At 31.1% G+C, this 19,787-nt stretch overlaps 2 protein-coding genes, 1 long non-coding RNA gene and 1 pseudogene across 6 annotated transcripts; 2 read left to right on the top strand and 2 right to left on the bottom strand.

The window, feature by feature from the left end:
• The first annotated feature begins 1,758 nt into the window (after positions 1 to 1,758).
• LOC110628973 lies at positions 1,759 to 2,382 on the top strand (annotated as a pseudogene).
• A 2,338-nt stretch (positions 2,383 to 4,720) lies between these two features.
• On the bottom strand, positions 4,721 to 5,359 carry LOC110622214 (putative lipid-binding protein At4g00165). Its single transcript, XM_021766649.2, has one exon. The coding sequence runs from the start codon at positions 5,223 to 5,225 to the stop codon at positions 4,830 to 4,832; it is 396 nt and encodes a 131-aa protein (XP_021622341.1). The 5' UTR covers positions 5,226 to 5,359; the 3' UTR covers positions 4,721 to 4,829.
• A 4,932-nt stretch (positions 5,360 to 10,291) lies between these two features.
• On the bottom strand, positions 10,292 to 13,070 carry LOC110620212 (vesicle-associated protein 1-3). Of its 4 annotated transcripts, XM_043949934.1 has the most exons (10): positions 12,950 to 13,042; positions 12,815 to 12,877; positions 12,444 to 12,514; positions 12,283 to 12,364; positions 12,146 to 12,188; positions 11,943 to 12,058; positions 11,691 to 11,852; positions 11,549 to 11,590; positions 10,816 to 10,893; positions 10,292 to 10,678 (listed from the first exon to the last, which is right to left on the bottom strand). In XM_043949934.1, the coding sequence occupies exons 3-10, from the start codon at positions 12,455 to 12,457 to the stop codon at positions 10,565 to 10,567; spliced, it is 651 nt and encodes a 216-aa protein (XP_043805869.1). In that variant the 5' UTR covers positions 12,458 to 12,514; positions 12,815 to 12,877; positions 12,950 to 13,042; the 3' UTR covers positions 10,292 to 10,564. The 4 variants fall into 4 exon arrangements, with proteins under 4 accessions (XP_043805869.1, XP_021619550.1, XP_021619559.1 ...); XM_021763858.2 differs by lacking the exon at positions 12,146 to 12,188 and having other exon boundaries at positions 12,950 to 13,070; XM_021763867.2 differs by having other exon boundaries at positions 12,815 to 13,066.
• A 4,114-nt stretch (positions 13,071 to 17,184) lies between these two features.
• Positions 17,185 to 18,927, top strand: LOC110622815. The gene is made up of 2 exons (XR_002489177.2): positions 17,185 to 18,238; positions 18,429 to 18,927. It is a non-coding gene; the product is annotated as an uncharacterized LOC110622815 (long non-coding RNA).
• Positions 18,928 to 19,787: the final 860 nt, after the last annotated feature.

The following is a 19,787-nucleotide window of genomic DNA, read 5'->3' as shown; positions in this document are numbered from 1 at the left end:
GAAATTTGAAATTAAAATGAAATTTAGATTTAGTTAATAGTATTTCTTGTGTAGTGAATGATAAGATGAATGTTGGGAAGTAGCAAAAACAGAGAAAGTAAAGGGGTATTTATACTATATACCAATTTTCCGACCTGTAAACACTAGCAAAACAGAAACGCCAAGGCTTTAAAAGAAAAAGGGAAAATTATTTTTTAGTCCCTGAGGTTTAATATAATTAACACTTATGTCCCTCTATTTTGGCGACCCAACACTTAAGTCCCTCATTTTCTTTTCTGTCCAAATTCGTAGTCTTTCCGTCCAGAATAGCCGTTTGGGACACGTGAATTGACAAAATTAACTCTCACTAAAAATCCCGCTATTTTAAAATCACAAAATTCAAACCCAAATGTCTCTTTTTCTTATCCTTCTTCTTATTCCTACCCTTTCTGCAACTTCTTCTTCTTTCTTCTTCTTCCTATCCTTTTTCTTCTTTTTTCTTCTTCTTCTTCTTTTTCTTCTTTCTTCTTCTTCTCCTTACCCTTTCTTCTTTCTTCTTCTTCTTATCCTTTCTGCAACTTTTTCTTCTGGAGAAAACATGAAAGAGAAAAGAAATAGGAATTTTACATTGAGAGAAGGGTATTTTTGAAAAAAAATTATCACCTCACCTTTGACTCTTTGACCAAACTGTTTAAATGGACGGAAGGACTACGAATTTGGATGGAAGAGAAAGTGAGGGACTTAAGTGTTGGGTCGCCAAAATAGAGGGACAAAAGTGTTAATTACGTTAAACCTTAGAGATTAAGAAGTAATTTTTCCAAAAAAAAAAACAATACAGTCGGCTGTTTTTTGTTTAACGTCTTCACTCTTAATTAAAGAGATTAAATATTAATAGACTCTAAAGAGATTAAAATGTATTTATACAATATTTAATTTAATTGAGATGTCTAGACATTTAGATTCTGTTTAGTTTAAATGTGTTATTTTTAAAACATGATTTAGATTAGGATAAGTAAATTATTTTCTCTTTAAAGATACTATAAGAAAATATGACAATTGGGTTGCTTACAAATTAATAGTATAAAAATTCCAAGAGTCAATTGAAAATTAAATTTAAAATGATTATAGGTAAATATAATAATAAAAATAATTTTCAAAATAGACCAAAAAAATATAAGAATATATGTATAATTTTTATAAAAATTCTAAAATGTATATGGATATAAATGAAAATTTTACAAAGTTTGGCCCCGACCACCATATATATAGTTCCGTTCCTCCTTGTGCTAGATCAACTCTAGCGCAATTACTGTTTCTTTGAGTGAATTCAAAATATTATTTTTATTAAAAATTAAATGAAATTTACTTATTTATAGAATCGTCCACTTATTTTCTTAATTTATTTGGAGAAAAATTTGAAAAGAAATTGGGTTAATTCTAGTTACACTAGAAATTCTTGCAAATTTGGATCTCATTAAAATGAAAATAGAAAAACATTAAAAAGAAGAGCCATTTTCCATCAGAAATCTCATCTCAATTTTTAATATAAAATAAATGACCCCATACAAATAAATCATGTGAAATATAAATTAAATATTATCATAAGAAAAAAAATTAATCATTAAGATAGTAATTCACCATTTAATAATATAGAAACCTCCAAGGAATGAAGATGGGCTGTTGGCCAAGTTGCTCTTATGACAGCTAAGGCAGTGCGCATGGGTTTCATTCTATATAATATAAACCCTAGCGACTTCACTTCAATACAAGCAAAAAAGAATAAAAATAATGGCTTCCAAGACGACTGCTGCTCTTCTTCTCTCCCTTAACTTTTTATTATTCACTTTGGTTAGCTCAACCCATCATCATCATCACAAGGTCCCTAGCTTGTCCACCACCACCACCACCAGCTCCTACAGCCACTTGCCCAAGAGACGCTCTAAAGCTAGGAGTATGTGTTAAACTATTGGACGATCTGCTGCATCTAGTAGTAGGAACCCCACCAAAGAAACCATGTTGCCCTCTGATTGAAGGACTTGTAGAACTTGAAGCCGCCGTTTGCCTTTGCACTGCCCTTATTAAGGCCAATGTTCTGGGCATCAATCTTAATGTGTCTATCTCCTTAAGCTTGCTCTTGAATTACTGTGGAAAGGGCATTCCTGCAGGATTCCAGTGCGCCTAAAGACTTTTTTTCATTAACTTAAAATTCCTTGTTGATTTAATTGGGCATGAGTGCTTATTTATTTATTTGGATTTGAGGTGAAATCTGTGTGTCATCATCTATATTCGATTGTTTGGGTAGGTCTGGTCTTTTCATGCAGTTTCGAAATTTTGAGTGATGATTCTGCCAAAGTGTTTGGATACAAAATATAAAATAAAATTCCAAAGTTCACGTGCCCTGTCTCCTCACAGTTCAAAAAGCTTTTTTATCAATTCACAGTTGGAAGAAAAAAATTTGTTAATTTAAGATTAAGAGAAAATATTTACTGATTTAGGATTTAATTCATTTTTTGCGGTTTTAACGTAAGTGCTAAATTTTTTTTTAAAAAAAAATATGTCGACCGGCAGTCCACATTCATTTTTTTTAATTATTGATATATTATAATAATAATAAATTTATATTTTATTTTATTTTTTAATATATTATTATAATACTATTATAATTCAATAACATCAATTATAAATTTATTAATATATAATTATTATATTTTATTATTTTAATATATAATAGTATTATAAAAATTAATAATAAAGAAAACTGCATAAAAAATAAATTACTAGATTATTTATAATTCTTCAAAGAGAAATAAATAAATAAATAAATTAATTAATATAAATATTTTAAAATTATAAAAATTAAATTTATATTTTAATTTATTTTTATATAGCACTGTATATCTAATAGTAAAATAATATTAATTTTATGATAGTAAAATTAAAAAAAATAAATAATATTTTTAATTTAAATATTAATAATAAAATATATTAAATATTAACATATCAGTTATGAAATGAAATTATATTATAATTAGATATATAGAAGATCATTGAATTATTTATTATTTATAAAAAAATAAATAAATTAAACATTTAATTTATTAAATAATTAAATTTATTTATTTCTATTTAATGAATTATAAGCAATCCAATACATGATTAACATGATAATATCATAATTTTAAATATATTTTTTTATGATAGTATTTTTATATATTAAAAATAATAAAATATAATAATTATATATTAATAAATTTATGACTCATACTATTTAATTATAATATTATTAAAAATAGTACTTTGATACTGTTTAAATTGATAATTATTTTTAACTGGTATAAATAATTTAATAAATTTAATTTTTTAAAAAATAATTGCTATATTTTTTTAATTATTGTTATATTATAATAACATGTTTATATTATATTAATTTGATAATATTATTTATAATATAATTTTTTATAATAATAAATATTTTTAATTATTTTCATAATATATTTTTTTTACATATTAGTGTAGTAATACTTTAATTAATAGATATAAATTTATTGATAAACCATTATTATATTTTTTAATTACAGTGTTTCTACCGTTGCACAAGAGCAATTTAAATTAATTTTATAATATTAAATATTTATATTAATTAATTAATTTTTTAAATTATAAATAATTTAATTATTAATAATATAATTTTTCATAATAATAATATATTTATATAATATTATTTTTAATATATTATAATAATAACATCGTAATTAAAAATAATATCAGTTATAAATTTTTTAATATATAATTAATATATTTAATATAATTTATTATATTAAATATGATAACAAATAAATTAGTGTTATCAAATATAATTATTCTCTCAAATCACTGATATTATTTAGTAATATTAGTATATTAAAAATAATAAAATATATTATAAAAAATAATTAAAAAATTTTATTATTGGATAAATATGTATTATATTACTAGATTATTTTTATATGTTTAATCATAATATAATATTAATTTTATAATGATGAAATTATAATATCAATAATTTTTTATTTAATTATTAATAATAAAATATATTAAAAATATTTATTATTATAAAAATATAATATATTAAAAGCGCTGCTCCAAGTGGCGGTCCGTTTTCAAATTGGCAATTAAGTTCTTTTAAAATTTAAATTACAAAAAAATTTTCTCTCAGGGCACCAAATTGATAAAATCCCAGTTAAACCCCAAAGAAAACGTTCAGCTACCTATTAATTATTTTCTTTTTTACTTAAATTCATTTGGTTTGCCTTCTATTTTTTATTTTGAAAAACGGAGAAAAAAGGGGAGAGAATAAAAATTTCTAACTCTCAAAGAGGAGAGAGAAAAAAAAGCCCCAAATTTCCTTAATTAATTAACCCAAAATATTTTTCATTTATTTTAAAAGTATTTATATATCCTTTAAATCATAACTTATAGCAATAAAATAATTTTATTTATTTAACAGACTCCTATTCAAATTTCTAGTTTTCTGATCCTTTATTAAAAAAGAAAACACTTTTTTTTAAATAGCTTGTTGCTCACCGTCATAAAAAGACAATTAAGATAACCACACTCTGCTTCCTTATCTTCATGCTCACATGAGTCATAATTTGTGAAAAATTATTATTATATAAAAGATATAATGTTTATATGGGTCTCCACGTACTTTCTTCTAATTTATTATTAAAATATTATAAAAATATTCTAGAATCACCTAAGGTTTGAGGACATTAATTAGATGGATTTTATTAAAAAGAAAACAGAGCTTCTACATATTTCAATCCAAAAACTAAAGTTCAATGGATTATAGATATGGAGAGACACAGATTCTAAGCACACTTGAAGCCTTCAGGAACCTGTTTCCCACATGCACTAAGAAGCAAGCTAATAGCAACAGGCACTTGAAGTTTGGCAACTCCTACCACATTAGCCTTTATAGCTGTGCATAAACACAATGCAGCTTCGAGATCCGCAAGGCCTTTAATGAGGCTACAGCATTCCTTGCTTGGTTTAGTCCCAACAACCTCGTAAACCAACCCTAACCAGCTGCCACAAACCCCAAACTTCAGCGTATCCCTGGGGCATTTGGCCTGCTTCTTTGGTGCAGAGGGAGGTGATGAAGAGGGCACTTTTGGAGGGGGACATGCTGGTGCCTTATCAGAAGAAGCGCAAGCGAGAAATATGAGATTAAGAAGAATCAAAAGAGCCGCTGCCTTACAACCCATTTAAAAGTAGCTATTCTCAAGAAAATTAACTGGGAAGAAAGAAGAAAGATTCTGTACATTTTATAGCGCACATATAATTAGCAACCACCATGTGGGTGCATGGCAGTTGTGGCCAATATTGGTAGTGAAAGGTGATGAAGCTTAGATTTTTAAGGTGGAGTGTGAATAGCATCGCCTGAAGCAGCCAAACTCTTGGGTCCATAGCTGATAATAACCTTACCTTACATATCCTTTATGTAATATCTTTTAGATTTAATCATGGCAGAAACATCCAAAAGATATAATTTCAGGTCCCTACCTACAGCTTTTTATACTAATTTGTATTCTTTCTTCCAGCCTGGGAGCAGACCAGATTCCAGATTTTTTTTTTCTCTTCCTTAACAAAAGATTTTAATTTTATAACAATCATTTACTTAATGCATCGTTATGACTTCTAGCGTTAATCAACAAAGGATAATTATTGTACCATACCAGCTGATCATAAACAAATTCCTCGCCTTGTCCGAAATTAGGAGATTTAAATCCATAGGGAAGAAGCAACTTGAGTAGGAAAATGCGTGGACTATTTTTTTTTTTTTGTGGGATTTGTATGTCATGACTGAATCATGGAAGGAAACAAGGCTTACTGGTCTCTTTTGTTCAATTCTTCATTAAAAAAAAATAATAATAAGAATACATATCGCTGTCGTTGATTAATTTAGTGTAATAATTTTCAAATCCAAGTTGTCTACAAGAAAATCAATTTGACCCACGAAGTGGAGTGCAGGACACGCGACAGCAGCTGCTGCGACAGTAAGGCTTGGGCATCACGTCCCTGGAAATTAAGAATGTGGATCCTATAAATCCCCTCCGATTGACCTCCCAGATATGCAAAGCAAACCCATATTTACTTGACACTTTAGCTTGATTATTGGGGTTATTAAACCAAATCAATGAGCAGCAGCATGAAGCCAGTTGTTGCGTTTGTTTTCGGGACCATGTTCGGGGGGTTTATAACACGAGGAATACAACATTCCCATGACCAAGGGAACCATAGAAAGTGGAATTGTCCTCGCGAACGCCAAGCGCAGAAGAATCCAAGTGATCAGACCGTCACTGCGCCTGCACCCGCGCCCATCCTTCAGAATTAGTTTTAGTTGCATGCTCGTGCTCTGATCTGATGCACATCTGAATTAGTAATTGATATTATATATGTGTTGTGTTGTATTTGTATTCTCAATAAATGATTATTCATCTATTTCCCTCTGTCATTTCAATTGCACAGCTTTGATTTTGTTCTTTATCTTAAATATTAATTCAAATTAAATCGCAAGCAAATCTTACTACTAAACGAACAAAGGAAATTGTTGATACGCCATGGATTCCGATGACGCCATGATTGCCGGTGACCAGGGCCAGCACCTATAGCTCCTGAAACTCAATCATCTGTCATTTCTTATGAGATGTATATGTTGAATTATGAAACGGTTGCCATGCAAATACCTCCTCCAGGAGCGCCTCCCTGATGTATCTCCTGAATGCAGTTTTTGTGGTGAGAGAGAATCCATTGATCATATTTCTTCAAGTGTCCTCATGCGATCAATGTTTGGATTCATTCTCCCTTGCGTTTGAGATCTTTCCTGTTAATGGATTCCAACATGATTGATAAATGGCTGGAATTTAGTGACTTTTAGCCCCCTCAAAGGCTCGGATTTGTTGCATTTAGATGGTTTTCTTCTATGCGCTTATAGAAATTATTATACTTTTGACCACAAGAGTGCCAGAATAAATTAATATGTAAACGTTGTTTACTTAATAATTAAAATTACATGTAAGGGATAAATATATGTGTTTTGTTATATCTATAACTATTTAGAATAGCTGTCAATTCTGTTTTTTATGAGCATACCAATCCTTTTGTTTTTTTGTTGTTTTTCTTTTCATATTTCCTGTAAAAAAAATTAAAGTCCACCCCTTTTTCCAATAAAAAGGCAAGATTCTGGTTGATTTAGTTATTAAGATTTCCTATCAAATTTTAATTTTACGCCATTAATTCATTACTTTCAGTGGCGGAGTTTGTACATTTTCTTTGAAAGGCCATTGTTCTAATATTATATTGATGAAATACTCTATTCTTATTAACTTCGTCCACGCGTATGATGTATAGGTGTCAACACTCACTAGAATTTTATTTTATTTTATTTTATTTTATTAATGAATTCAATTTAATTAAATTTAAAGTGTAAAAACGAAATCAATTTATTAATATAGTTCAATTTTGATGGAAATTTTTTTTTAAAAAAAAAAATTAAAGCAAAATCTTTGAAACAACCGGGTGTCTTAATTTGGAAACTAAAAATTTTCCCTATGATTTATGAAAAACAGTAAGATAAGCTAAAAACTTTCAAGTGTATAAATTAGAAGGATTCAAATCAGATTAATTTAATTATATTTGATTATTTAGTTCGATGTTTTTTTTATATTAAAATATCCTTTATAACCGTACAATTAAGTTTTTTTTTTAAAATATATTTTCCTTCTCATGCCCACCCTCCAATTTTTCAAATTTCTTGGCAAGTGGGGTTTGACCCTTGGAAGAGGAGTTAAGAATTTAATTTGTCCGAATTTACTTGAGCAAGCGGGTGCTGACCCGTGGAAGAGGAGTTAGAATCTTCGTAACTCCCACACAAATTTAATAATTATATTAATATTTTAAATAAATCACACTCTAATCTATAAATTTTAATATAATTAAAAAATTAATTTTATATTTTTAAAATTAAATATTTAAATTTTTATATAATTAATCCGTCCAATTTCAAAAATTTCCATTTATAAAATTTTAGTTAATAATCAAAAGAAAATAAATATTTTAAATTATTAAAATTTTATGTACAATAAGTGAATAATTTTATATTGAATAAGCTACACTTTAGTCTTTAAATTTTAACATAATTAATGGATCAGTCATTATATTTTTTAAATTAAATCTTTCGATTTCTCTATTTTTAATTATAATTTTTTTATTTATTATAAATATTAGTTTAAAATTAGTAAATGATCAAATTTTTTCTGCATGTATAATTTTTTTCTATGCTCCTTATAAAAATTTACAACCTATTTAAAAGTTATTTAATACCACTTAAAAATAGCCAAAATTTAAAAGTTTTAAAATTATAAGTATCGAAATATTTTAATGAATAAAAATTAAAGAATAAAAAATATTAAAAATTAATTAAATTAAGATATTATAAATAAGTTAATAGAAATTTTAAGTGTTATTTTAAATAAAAAAGGAAAGATCAAAATATTTAAATTATAATAAATAAAAACATATTAATTATAGAGATTTAAGTATACGCTTTTAAAAATATAAAGATTAATCAATTAATTATGTTAAAATTTATCAACTCAAATATAATTTATCCATTTAAAAAAATAATAAAGATATTTCACAGTTTTAACAGTAAAAATAATTAAAAATCTCTGATTTTAAATGAATTGATTATAAAAAAATTAAATATTTAATTTTAAAAATATAAAAATTAATTTATTAATTATACTAAAATTCAGCATAATTTATCCTAATATTAAATAAGAGTCATGAGAATTACGACATGAGAAATTATAAATTCTTGCACAAACCTCTCTAGCTCTAATTCCCAACAGGAAATATTGACAGGATGAATGGGCTAAGCAAGGAAAATCTTCTCATTCATGTTAGGAACACCATGCGGAGCCTCATCGCCAGGCCTGTGCAGATTTCGGTTTAAACCAAAAAACCGAACCGAACCGATTAATTTCGGTTTTTCGGTTCGGTTAATCGGTCTGATCGGTTTGGTTCGATTAGTATATTTAAAATTAATCGGTTTTCGGTTCGGTTCGATTTAAACATGTTAAATAACCGATCAAACCGAAAAACCGATTTGGCAAGGCCCAAGCCCATGCCTGAGCCCGAGCCCTCCCCTGACCTAGCCTATCGTACGCTTCAGCAGCCCAACCCCTGAACCCCTTCATTCATCCCGATCTCCTCTGCAGTCTCCTCTCCTGAACCCGATTCCCCCCCGAACCCTATTCTCTCTCTCGAATCCCGATTCCTCCCCCTGGCCTCTCTTTCTCTTTCACGTCGACCTCCGACCGCTGACCGTCGACCATTAACCTCTTTCCCGTCGATTTGGTGAGTTTCGCCGCCGACCGTGGACTGATCTCTTGAGAGCAGAGGTACTACCGCTTTTCGGTTTAATTTCTTGACAGTAGAATCTTTTCCTCTTATATGCTATGTTTCTGGTTCCCTTCTTCCATATGTATACGAGAAGAGCTGAGGTTCCCATGGTTGTTTTCGTCTATCTCTATAACCAAATTAAGATGATCATAATGGACGCTTCTAGACCTTGTATTGCTGGTCTCTCTCTAATAATGGAGAGGACAGCCAGCCAATTTTAGCCTTTTGGAGTGACTCGCCAAAATGCATGGAGGGTAGCAGCTGGATTTTCTTTTTTCTGCTTCAATTAATTACAAATTACTGTAATTTTTCTCTTTCTTTTTTCTGGTATGTCAGTTTTCTCATCTGAAAATGTCTAGAATGTTTATTAAATTATTTTTTTGAAATAAAAAAAAATTAAAAAAAAATTTCGGTTTTAACCGAACCGAACCGAACCGATTTTTATCGGTTCGATTCGGTTCGGTTATACCTTCAGAATCGGTTTTTTCGGTTTTAAAATTTTCAACAAATCGGTTTTCGGTTTTATCGGTTCGGTTCGGTTCGGAACCGAACCGACCGATTGCACAGGGCTACTCATCGCCCAAAACTACAACATTCCTAACATAAGAAAACTTGCCACTCAGGCCTTGCCAAGACTAGTACAAGCTATGTTAAATGGCTCGTCTTGTATTGCTTTGTCCATCCATCATCAGGTCGATTCAATTAAACCTCTAGTTGAATTATCTGAGACTGCCATCTCAGTTTCTCTCAAATTCAATTCACCTATTAATTGCAATACCCGAAGTAGAAATTGAATGAATCGCGTCTACAATTTAGGACCTGAATACGCCAAGAAGCTCCTTGTGCGGTCGCGCCTGTTCCAACCTTTGATCAAATGAAAAATATATTTCATTCAAATAATAGGTAGAAGAATACAGAGCAGCAATAAATGGATTTATAATCAATCCAATCCATTCGCGACTGAAACAACAATAACTGTGCCACAACCACAATTCACTAGTTGGGCTCGTCGTCTTCAAAACATCAGACTGATTTTACAAAATAATAACTAGGTTCTAGAAGTTCCAAAAATAGGGTCAGGCTGAAAACTTTAAAACCAGCACTCAACCAAACAAATAACACTTCATTTAGTAGTTTCCTACGTTCTCTTCATAAGATAACCAACCAGGATGCCTAATGAACCAACCAGCAATACAAACAATGAAGAGTAGCCACCAGCACGATTTTTGCTAATTTGTTTTCTCATCTTTTCCTGTGACAAGTAATTAGAACATGAAGGCAAGATGGTCAATAAGACAACAATATTTTCCCTATCAAAGTAAAGGAGAAACAAGTTTGCAACAACTACAAAGTAGAGTTCCCCAATCTAAGGTGGCAAAGGAATCATACAACTTCTTGCCGTAGCTTTTGATTTTCCCTCAGAGCAGAAGCTTTCTCTTCAGTTAACTTCGAAATCATTGACAATACCTGAAAAATCCATAAAAATTGCTTCGCAAAATTACATAAGAAAGAAAAAAAAGTAATTAACTTATAAAGCTCTACTCAGATTCACTTATAAAAGCCTTCTCAACCGCAGAAACACATAAAATATTAGATTGCATCATATTGATGGGCTCTGGGTTCATAACATGTTTCTAAAGCTCTACTCGATATTCAAGTCTATTTTATGTTTCAGCATAAAATTTCAAGAACTCATCAAGCAAACTACAGGATCACTCTAAGGGAAACCATACTTGAGCATTTCAATGAGAATAACATTAAGTAACAATGTGAAAAGGGAAGACAATGCAAGTGGAACAGTGTTGAATACTTCCATCCACAAGAAGAAATATGAAACCCTCGAAACCCTCCATTCAAGCAAGAAATATGAAACACTTCATAGAGAACAATTTGTAGACAATTTTTGCAAGTATTGAATTTGTGGATTTCTGCCAGACATTCAAGGCATGAAAAATCTTTAAAACAGTGAAGAAGCCGTTGAATTTTCATTTTTCCTTGAACAAGTATTGACTCGGAAATATTGAAGCCATTGAAGAACTTGACCCACTGGGATATATTAAAATGCAATACATAAAATAAGCCAGTGATCAAATTTTCTGCAAAAATGAAAATGACAACTTACCTCTGAAGATTTCTCTTTAGACTCCACACAAGATCTGGATACCTGAAAATTACAACATTATGTTGAGTGGTTATGGTAAACCTTGTGCACAAATGTGGATATCTTCACAGAAGCAAATGCAGCAAGGAGAAAAAAAACTTACATCTTCAAATAAGGATGAATCTTGATCATCATTCTCAAGCACAGAAGCCCTCGGAGAGGACCCTTCTTCAGATTCTTCCAAGACAGGTGAGGGAGGATTAGCAGGGATGTAGACTACACCCAATTTGGACTCCTCAACAACCTTACCATCCTCCTTATTAAACTGCAAAAACAAATTAGAGACATTTTAAGTCTTAATGTGGAAAAAAAGGAGGAGAAAAACAAGACCTAATGAGGAGCTATCCATTCCTACCATATCTGCAGTTATATCTTTTGTGGTTGCACCCTCAGGAGCAGCAACACTCTGAAGAAGGAATTTGTCCCTGCACTGCATATCATGGGGTGCCTCCTTTTGAGCTTGCATTGTAACTGCCAGGATCCACTCCATAATAAGTTAATTTGTCAAGCGAAAATATTAACCGAAACTACAAGAGTTCATGGAACAAAAAAGTTTACCAAGATTTACATGTAGAATTATATCATACGCAAAAATCACCAGCTAAAGAGATGAGATGCAAGAAACGCATCAGCAAGCAATTTGTGACCCATGATTAGAAAGTTTTTTTTATCATCAGTGGTTACTGAATATTTACCTGAAACATTGCAAGTGGTCCCAGGCAAAATGACGCCAGTGTTGGGACGAACAGAGTATTTCTTGGGATTGGTCGTTTTAACCTAGTCAATTCTAACTAGTTAGGCAATAAAAATCGCAATCAACCCGCATTAATATGGACAACGAGAAAAGAGAACCTACCTTAAAGGCAACATACTTGTCTGACTTGTTAGTCAATTGCATAGAACATGAACTCTGCTTCTTCAATTCAACTAAGGAACAAAGATAGGAAACAATAACACAACACAATTTGGCTCTGTTAGTTGCCCTCCCAAAAAAAGAAAAAAAAAAGTTAAAAGTTTCGATCTAAATCTTTCAACTTCCAGCTTCCTCCTACTTATTTGATTTCCTTTTCCTAGCGAACAAACACACATTCTCAGCCCCCCATGTAATTGAAGTGATACTCTCATAACGTCGAATCTAATCTCACTTGCTTCCTAAGAAATTGTCTTTCTTTCACCAAGTTATTTCGGAAAGCAAACAAGGAAAAGGAAACGAACACGGAAACTTACATGGGAATTTGAGTTCAGTTGGTTGAATGTCGAGAAGATCTCCAGTGGTCATGACTTCCCAATCTGAAAAAGCAGTTAAGATTATGAGAATTGAAATCTATATAAAGATTAGGGTTTGTGGTGGTGAAGAATAACTTGCTGAGCTCTTGAGTGTCAGTGTGATCGAAGAGATTATTGGAAGAAAAAACAGTTTTGGCGTTTCTAACGTTTTTCAAATTTGGTAAAGAAAGAAAAAGAAAAAATGGTTACAGCAACAAATTTGGCACCGAAGGATTTGAAGAAAGTGGGTCCACATGCATTCAACTTGAATGGGCTGTGATGTGGAGTATGTGATAGATCTCCTGGGCTGAGTCGGACGATCCAATCAACCATTGACCGGGTGTCGAGAAAAACCCTGAAGCATAAGAAAATTATTCATCTCACTTTTTATTTTTCATTTTAACAATGTTATATAAACTCACATTTAACCTAATGATATATCTGAATAAATTTTAAAGATTTTAAATTTTATTTCTTTAATTTTTAATTTTTATACAAAAAAAGTAATGTGTAATATATATTACATAAGGTCCAATGAATTATATACAACAGAATTTAGTAGAAGTTTTAATTGAAATAAAAAATAGAAAAAGAACCAACAGAAAGAGTAAAACAAATCAAATCAAACATCCAATCGAATCAATTAAAAATCAAAATGAAAAACACAGCAGATGCTGAAGCCATTGCTTTATTAGAACAAATCCCCATTTAAAAAACAAATGTGTAATATATATTACATAAGGTCCAATGGACTATGTATATCAGGATTTAGTAAAAGTTTCAATTGAAATAAATAATAGAAAAGGAACCAATATGAAGATTAGAACAAATCAAATCAAACACTCAATCGAACCATACTCGACCGAACCAATTAAAAATCAAAATGAAAAACACAACAGATCCGCCACTATTTTATTAAATTTTATCAGAACCGAGGACACCACCACACCAATGAAGCCACTGATCAAACCCCACTCTTTTCTTGTCGCCACCAATCCACCACTGCAAATGGTTTCAGATTCAAACATGAAAAAAAGCATAAGCAAATAGAACTAAACTGAGAGGCCACTGGAAAAACGACCACCCAACCGGCCACAAGAGAAGAGAACATGCCAATCATGGCATACGGGAGCGAAACTCGCCGGACATAGCGGCGCGGCTCCTAGATGCCACATCAATGCAACACAATACTCTCCCCGACAACCAATCGAAACCCTCAACAACACAATAATAAATCAAGTAAAATCCCTCAACACGCAAGTCCGAATCTGATGGTAAAAGAAAAAACCAGAAAGACAACAAAAAATTAAAGAAAAATCAAAAGAAACTGCTCTGACGGTTAGTGATGTGCACTACAGCTAATTAGTTTGTTGTAGCCGGACATTTTATTTTATATAATTTTCAATCTAAAATAAAGGCTGTTATTTATCTTTAGTGTTAAATTAATTAAACATCAAGTAAAAATAAAATCTATGAAACTATATTATTATGCAAATAAAATTATAATGTGATTATAATTGTGAGATTTTAATTGCATTTAAATAAAGTCTCTAAATATTTTTTATCGATATTTTTATCATATATGTGAGATATTTATAACTAATATGTAAATACTTATTTTATGAATAAGTGCACTCAATTGACCTATCTGAGAAATGCATATAAAAAATAACATGTGTCTATGAATTACTCAAGTAATGGTTGTGCAAGTGATCATTTAACTCGAAATCAATAAATAATTTTATATAGAATTTTTTGTTTTGATTCATTCTATACGTTATTTGATTTATAAGTAACAAAGTTGATAAATTTGATATATTAGGAACTATATAAATGTATTTAAGTGATTGTACTCATAGACTTAATCTGGTGGTAAGTGTATAAATATGAGAGGTTTCAGGTTCCCCAAATCCCCAATCTCCATTTCAAAAAAAAAATTTAAGTGATTGAGATAGGATTTATCACCCTAACTTAAATTAGGAAATATCTCATTTATTCTTTATTAGCATTGATTATAAAATTAATATACAAAGTAATGCTAAAATTAATATACAAAGTGAAATGAATAATGAGAAATTAAATTAAGTAAGATTTGATTATATATAAATTGATATTGAAATAAAATTATAATTTTAAAAAATTACGATTTTGATCTAATTAATTAAATAATGACTTAATTAAAAGTTTTTAAATATTTATATGACTTGTTTATTAAAATTTTAAATTATAATTATAATTTATTTATTTAATTAAATAAATAAATAATATTATACTGAAATTTTAAGATTTAATTATAAAAGGACATGTTAGGAGAATTTGTGCCTACTTGTAAGAAATCTTTTGAGAGAATTTAAAATTTATAGGAAATATAGAGAGTTAGCATATAAAACATTTTATTTCTCAATCTCTGATAACTATTTTAAGATTTTTCAATTATTATTCTGTATGAATATCGTTAGCGGGATTATAATTTGCAACAATCTAAATAAAATGATTTATTCCGTATTTTATTATTAAAAAATAAAAAATATTTATTTTATCCTTAATAATTATTATTATTATTTCGTTTAAATGTAATTTATATTAGTAAAAAAATTATTTTTCATAATTATAAATGTTTTTCTTTAATTTTTTTATGGACCAAAATTACATTTTTTTAAATGAAAAAGGAATTGATAGATTTGCGAATAGGAAATTATTACAAAAACTTAAAATAAAATCTCAAATTGTAGGACTTGAAAGAATAGGTAACCCTTGGTGAGTTATGAGCCCCTGTACATTTACTTGGCTACTAAATATAGAACCCTATGTTAAAAGAGTTTTACTATAAAAAATAATAAATCAAAATCTTCCAATCCTATAAACAAACTCCCAAATCAATACATTAAAAGTCATTGATTTTGCAAATTTTATGTGAGTTTCTTTTAAACGTAAGTCAACTTTTTAAAATAAGAGAATAAAATTTTGATTTTTAATTTGCATACCGAATGATAGGCTTCAAGGTGAGGGCTATTTAGGATGGAGTTTCCATAACGCAAAGACTCGTTCAGTTGGTTGGGGTAGTGTTTTGTAAGAGCTTCGCCAACGGCTTTGGTCCTTGATGGCTATTGAGATCGTCTTAGAACTTTGCCTGCTCCTTCAGTCTTCAGCTATTTCCCTTAAAACCTCTTAGCTGGCTTTTGCGCAATCTTGGAGTTGTGGGTTTGGTTGTGTTTGGAGACAACCTTTAATTCTCAGTGAGAGAAGACTCCGGTTTATGCTTAACTTCTTTCTCTTGGTGCATGACTGCAACACTGTTAGTTTGTTCGCAGTTTGTGCCCAGTTGATGTATTCCGTTTTATTCAAGGGGTTTCAATTACTGGACTTACGCTTTTCTTTTACTGTAAATTTAATAATATATTTGGATTGAGGAAAAATATGAGGGAAAAAAATAAAGAAGAAAATAAACTTATTTTTTAATATTATTTATTTGAATAGAAGAAAAATAAGAAAAAGAGAAAAATAAATTGAAAAAATAAATCATGCAACCTATAAAAAAACTCTTTCTAAATTGGAGATAAAAGTAAATATGGAATAATAAAAATTATCTTTTTATTCTTACAATAGTTTATTTTAACTGTCTAAATAAAGGGTAAAATAAGTATTTTATTATTAGAAAATAACTTTTTTATTTTCTTTTCCTTTTAAAAATATTTTTTATTTACATTATGAATGGGTTTGGAATGATTTATTTTGCCTTTGACTCTGATTTACTTTTATATGTATATGTAGAGAGAGAAAGTAAGTTTGAGAAGTAATAATTGATAGATATATAATAAGAGGAATCCTTCTTTTTTTTACTATAATGATGAATATCTAATGATAAATAGGTAAGAATAATTCAAGCTCCATGCCTATCATTTTCTACATCATAAAAAGAAATTTCAATTTTTCAATATATAATATTGGATAACTAATTTTTTTTATAAATATTGGATAGCTAATTTTTTCTTTATTTTCTAAATATTCAGAATTTTAATTATTTATAACTTAACTAAACATAAATATTTTAGTTATTTTTTTTGAAAAAATAATAAATAATATTTTAATTCGTTGCCTTTACATTCTAAGATAAATTATTTTTAAATTTTGACATCATTTTTAACCCATACCCATAGCCTTTTAGAAGCTAATTTATAGTAATGGAAAAGATAAAAGGTCTTTTCAAAGAATCTTATGCGTACAGTCGGTGCTGCTCCACATTTCGGAAATCTCCATTCTACCCTTGCATATATGCTTCTGATTTGACACCACTAACCTACACTCTGCGCACCCTGCTCCAGTTATCTCACCTCTCTAATCCTTGGCTTCCGTCATCGTCAATTTGCAAACTCTTCGACAAAAATAAAAAAATTTTGCAAACTCTCTCTGTGCGCAGCGGAGAGCCCACCACGCAATTATGTCTCTCTTCAGTAAGCTTCGAACTCTTCAAACCTCACCATCTCCTCTTTACAGCAACACATTTCCCTCTTTTCTTTGCATTTCTTCCACCATAGCCCAACTCTCAATGATGCCACCTTCTTCATCTTTTGAGATGTTTGGTTACTGCTTTGGATGTGGCATTCAATCGAACACTACAAGGGCAGAAGATAGGAGGTACACGTGGACGACTGAGATCAAATATCCAGAGATGAAGTGGCTTGACCGAAAGTACGAATTCTGACGGCTGAAATTAATGAAGGCTGAGATGACTCGTGACTCGCGAGTGCAAGTTGATGGCTCAGATTGAGACCGCGGTGAAGACTGAACTGATTCAAATACAATGGATCGCTGAGGTTAAAGATTAAGAACTCGAAATGTGCAGCTTAACTGTGATTCGAGGGCTCCAGGAAAGTTGATGGAAAAAAACAAAAGAAGGCCACGCGTACGGTTAATATTCGATAGCTGCTTGATCGAGCAGCCATCTATCTGAGACTGAGGGGAGGGGGGGGAATGTCAAAAATAAAAGAAGCAAAAAGGGCACCTACCGTTGTAGAACCTACGGTTTGTCTGCGAAAGCCGCTCAGCCTGTCATGAAACAGTGTCGTTTTTAGCCTAAACAATGGATCTTACTCGAAAATTGTCTGTGCATGTTGTTAGGAAGGCTTTCAACGGAACAGCACTGGCTGTGGGCCTGTGGCGAAGGCCATGGAGAGGAATGCTGCGCTGGTGAGTTAAATGTTCTCAAATGCTTATTAATTCTTCGATCGCTGCTCGAACTGGCACTTGCCAAAGCCAAATTAAAGGGATAATACAGCGTCTAACAACAACCCGCATCGCCAGTGCACATAGAGCCTGCGATGCAGGGGAGACAGCAAGCGCTTTTGCCAATATATCTTTGCCCTTCTCATAGTTGATGCTATTCAGGTATTATCTTATAAATGATCTTGTCTACTTTATTACTCGTCATGTCTATCTGTTGTCCTTAAATCTATATAGCGATTTAGATGTCTAGCTGCTCTTAGAAATTCCTAGATTAGCTATACATGCGTGTTGTCTCGTGAATTATCAATATTTCTAGTCTGGTTTCCCAGTTTAATTCTTGTCGCGCCTAAAGGGTGCGGATCTTATGGTTCAAGCTACCAGAAGATAGTTGCTGGATGAACTGGAGGCAATGCTTCATGTGGTAAGACTCACAGCCTCCGGGAAGTAAGGTTTCTTAAGAGCAGGAGCTAATCGCCTGACAGCATTAGTGAGGATCGAAGTGCAGCAGGTGTGGCAGACGTTGTCCAAATGTTTGGTCACGAGGAGAAGCCTGATATTGTTGCTATTCAAGTGCGTTTGCGAGAGTCTGAGAGACCTGATCAAGGCTGTTGTTATATATGGAGCAGGCTTTCGTTGCCTCCAGAGGCCTCGGCTCTGAACCACTTCTGACTTTGTTTTTCCTCCATTATTAAGATCTAAGGTAATGAAGATAAGTAGTAGTAATAATGTGCTATTGCTCAAGCAAAAGGAGACCGTATTTACGTGATTTCACATCCCTGAAGCACTAAATTTGTGAAATTGCTGATCTATTTCTTTGACTGGTGTCATTCTCAATGTTTTTTCTTTCCCTCTCTTTCTTTTGGCACAATGGCGTTCAAAATTTTAGATATTGTACCTATGGGATTAGTCTATCAGTATCGAGTCATTTTCAGAATAATGAGATAAAAAAGTTTTTCAGACTCTGGATTTTTGCTAGTGTTCATGATTTGATAAAAAGTTTTAACATATTAATTACTAAGCTAAGGTTAGCAGTTATCCAGCATTTGTTAAAAGCCTGAAATAGCAGCCTATTAATTATATTCGTTGTAATTGTGGGGATATTGATAGATCAAGAACTGAGGAAAACAAGGGACCAATATGAATGTGGTCCAAAAGGACCCTGATGAGTTTGTGTGAACGCCAAGGAAACTAGCTAACCATACATATATTGATTAATTCGGTGTCAGAGAGTTTTCATTTTTATCTTTTGTTTCGTATCGTCGTGTAAAGCACCGGTGATTAACCAATTCAAAAGCCGGCATTGGAGAAGCATGTTGCATGGTATGGAGGCAATTATCGAACGACGAGGGGTTATGGTGGTCCCATGGTATCAAAATAAAATACAGGTGCAAGTAAGAAGGGGCGAGTATGGTTGTTTATAATTCATAAATGGGTACATTAGGTGGACTGGTAGCTAGCAGGGGCTGCCCACTGAACCATGGTACAAAAATGTGTCCGCTCCAGGTATAGACACAACTAAAGGCAAATGCTATGCCCTGGTTACTGAAATCCCACATCAGCCTTCATCAATTCCTGCCCACCCCATTTTTGTCTTCATTTCAGGTGAAGTTTTACGTGCCAATCCAGACCATATTCGTCTACGTGCTCTGTTAATATATCTCAACTCAACTGCATGCCACTGAACTCACCTTCCAGGGTTTCGTTTTTGCTG

The sequence above is a fragment of the Manihot esculenta genome, chromosome 1 (genome assembly GCF_001659605.2).
Source record: "Manihot esculenta cultivar AM560-2 chromosome 1, M.esculenta_v8, whole genome shotgun sequence".
Lineage (NCBI taxonomy): Eukaryota > Viridiplantae > Streptophyta > Magnoliopsida > Malpighiales > Euphorbiaceae > Manihot > Manihot esculenta.
Note: the sequence above shows the minus strand (reverse complement) of the source record. Positions and strands in the feature narration are given on the sequence as shown.

Excerpts from the sequence above, each read along its gene's own strand:
- LOC110622214 (XM_021766649.2), bottom strand. The coding sequence starts at position 5,225 with ATGGGTTGTAAGGCAGCGGCTCTTTTGATTCTTCTTAATCTCATATTT.
- LOC110620212 (XM_021763858.2), bottom strand. The coding sequence starts at position 12,866 with ATGACCACTGGAGATCTTCTCGACATTCAACCAACTGAACTCAAATTC. Across the intron at positions 11,591-11,690 it reads ATTCATCCTTATTTGAAGAT|GTATCCAGATCTTGTGTGGA; the intron begins GTAAGTTTTTTT and ends TGTAATTTTCAG. Across the intron at positions 10,894-11,548 it reads CTAAAGAGAAATCTTCAGAG|GTATTGTCAATGATTTCGAA; the intron begins GTAAGTTGTCAT and ends TGGATTTTTCAG.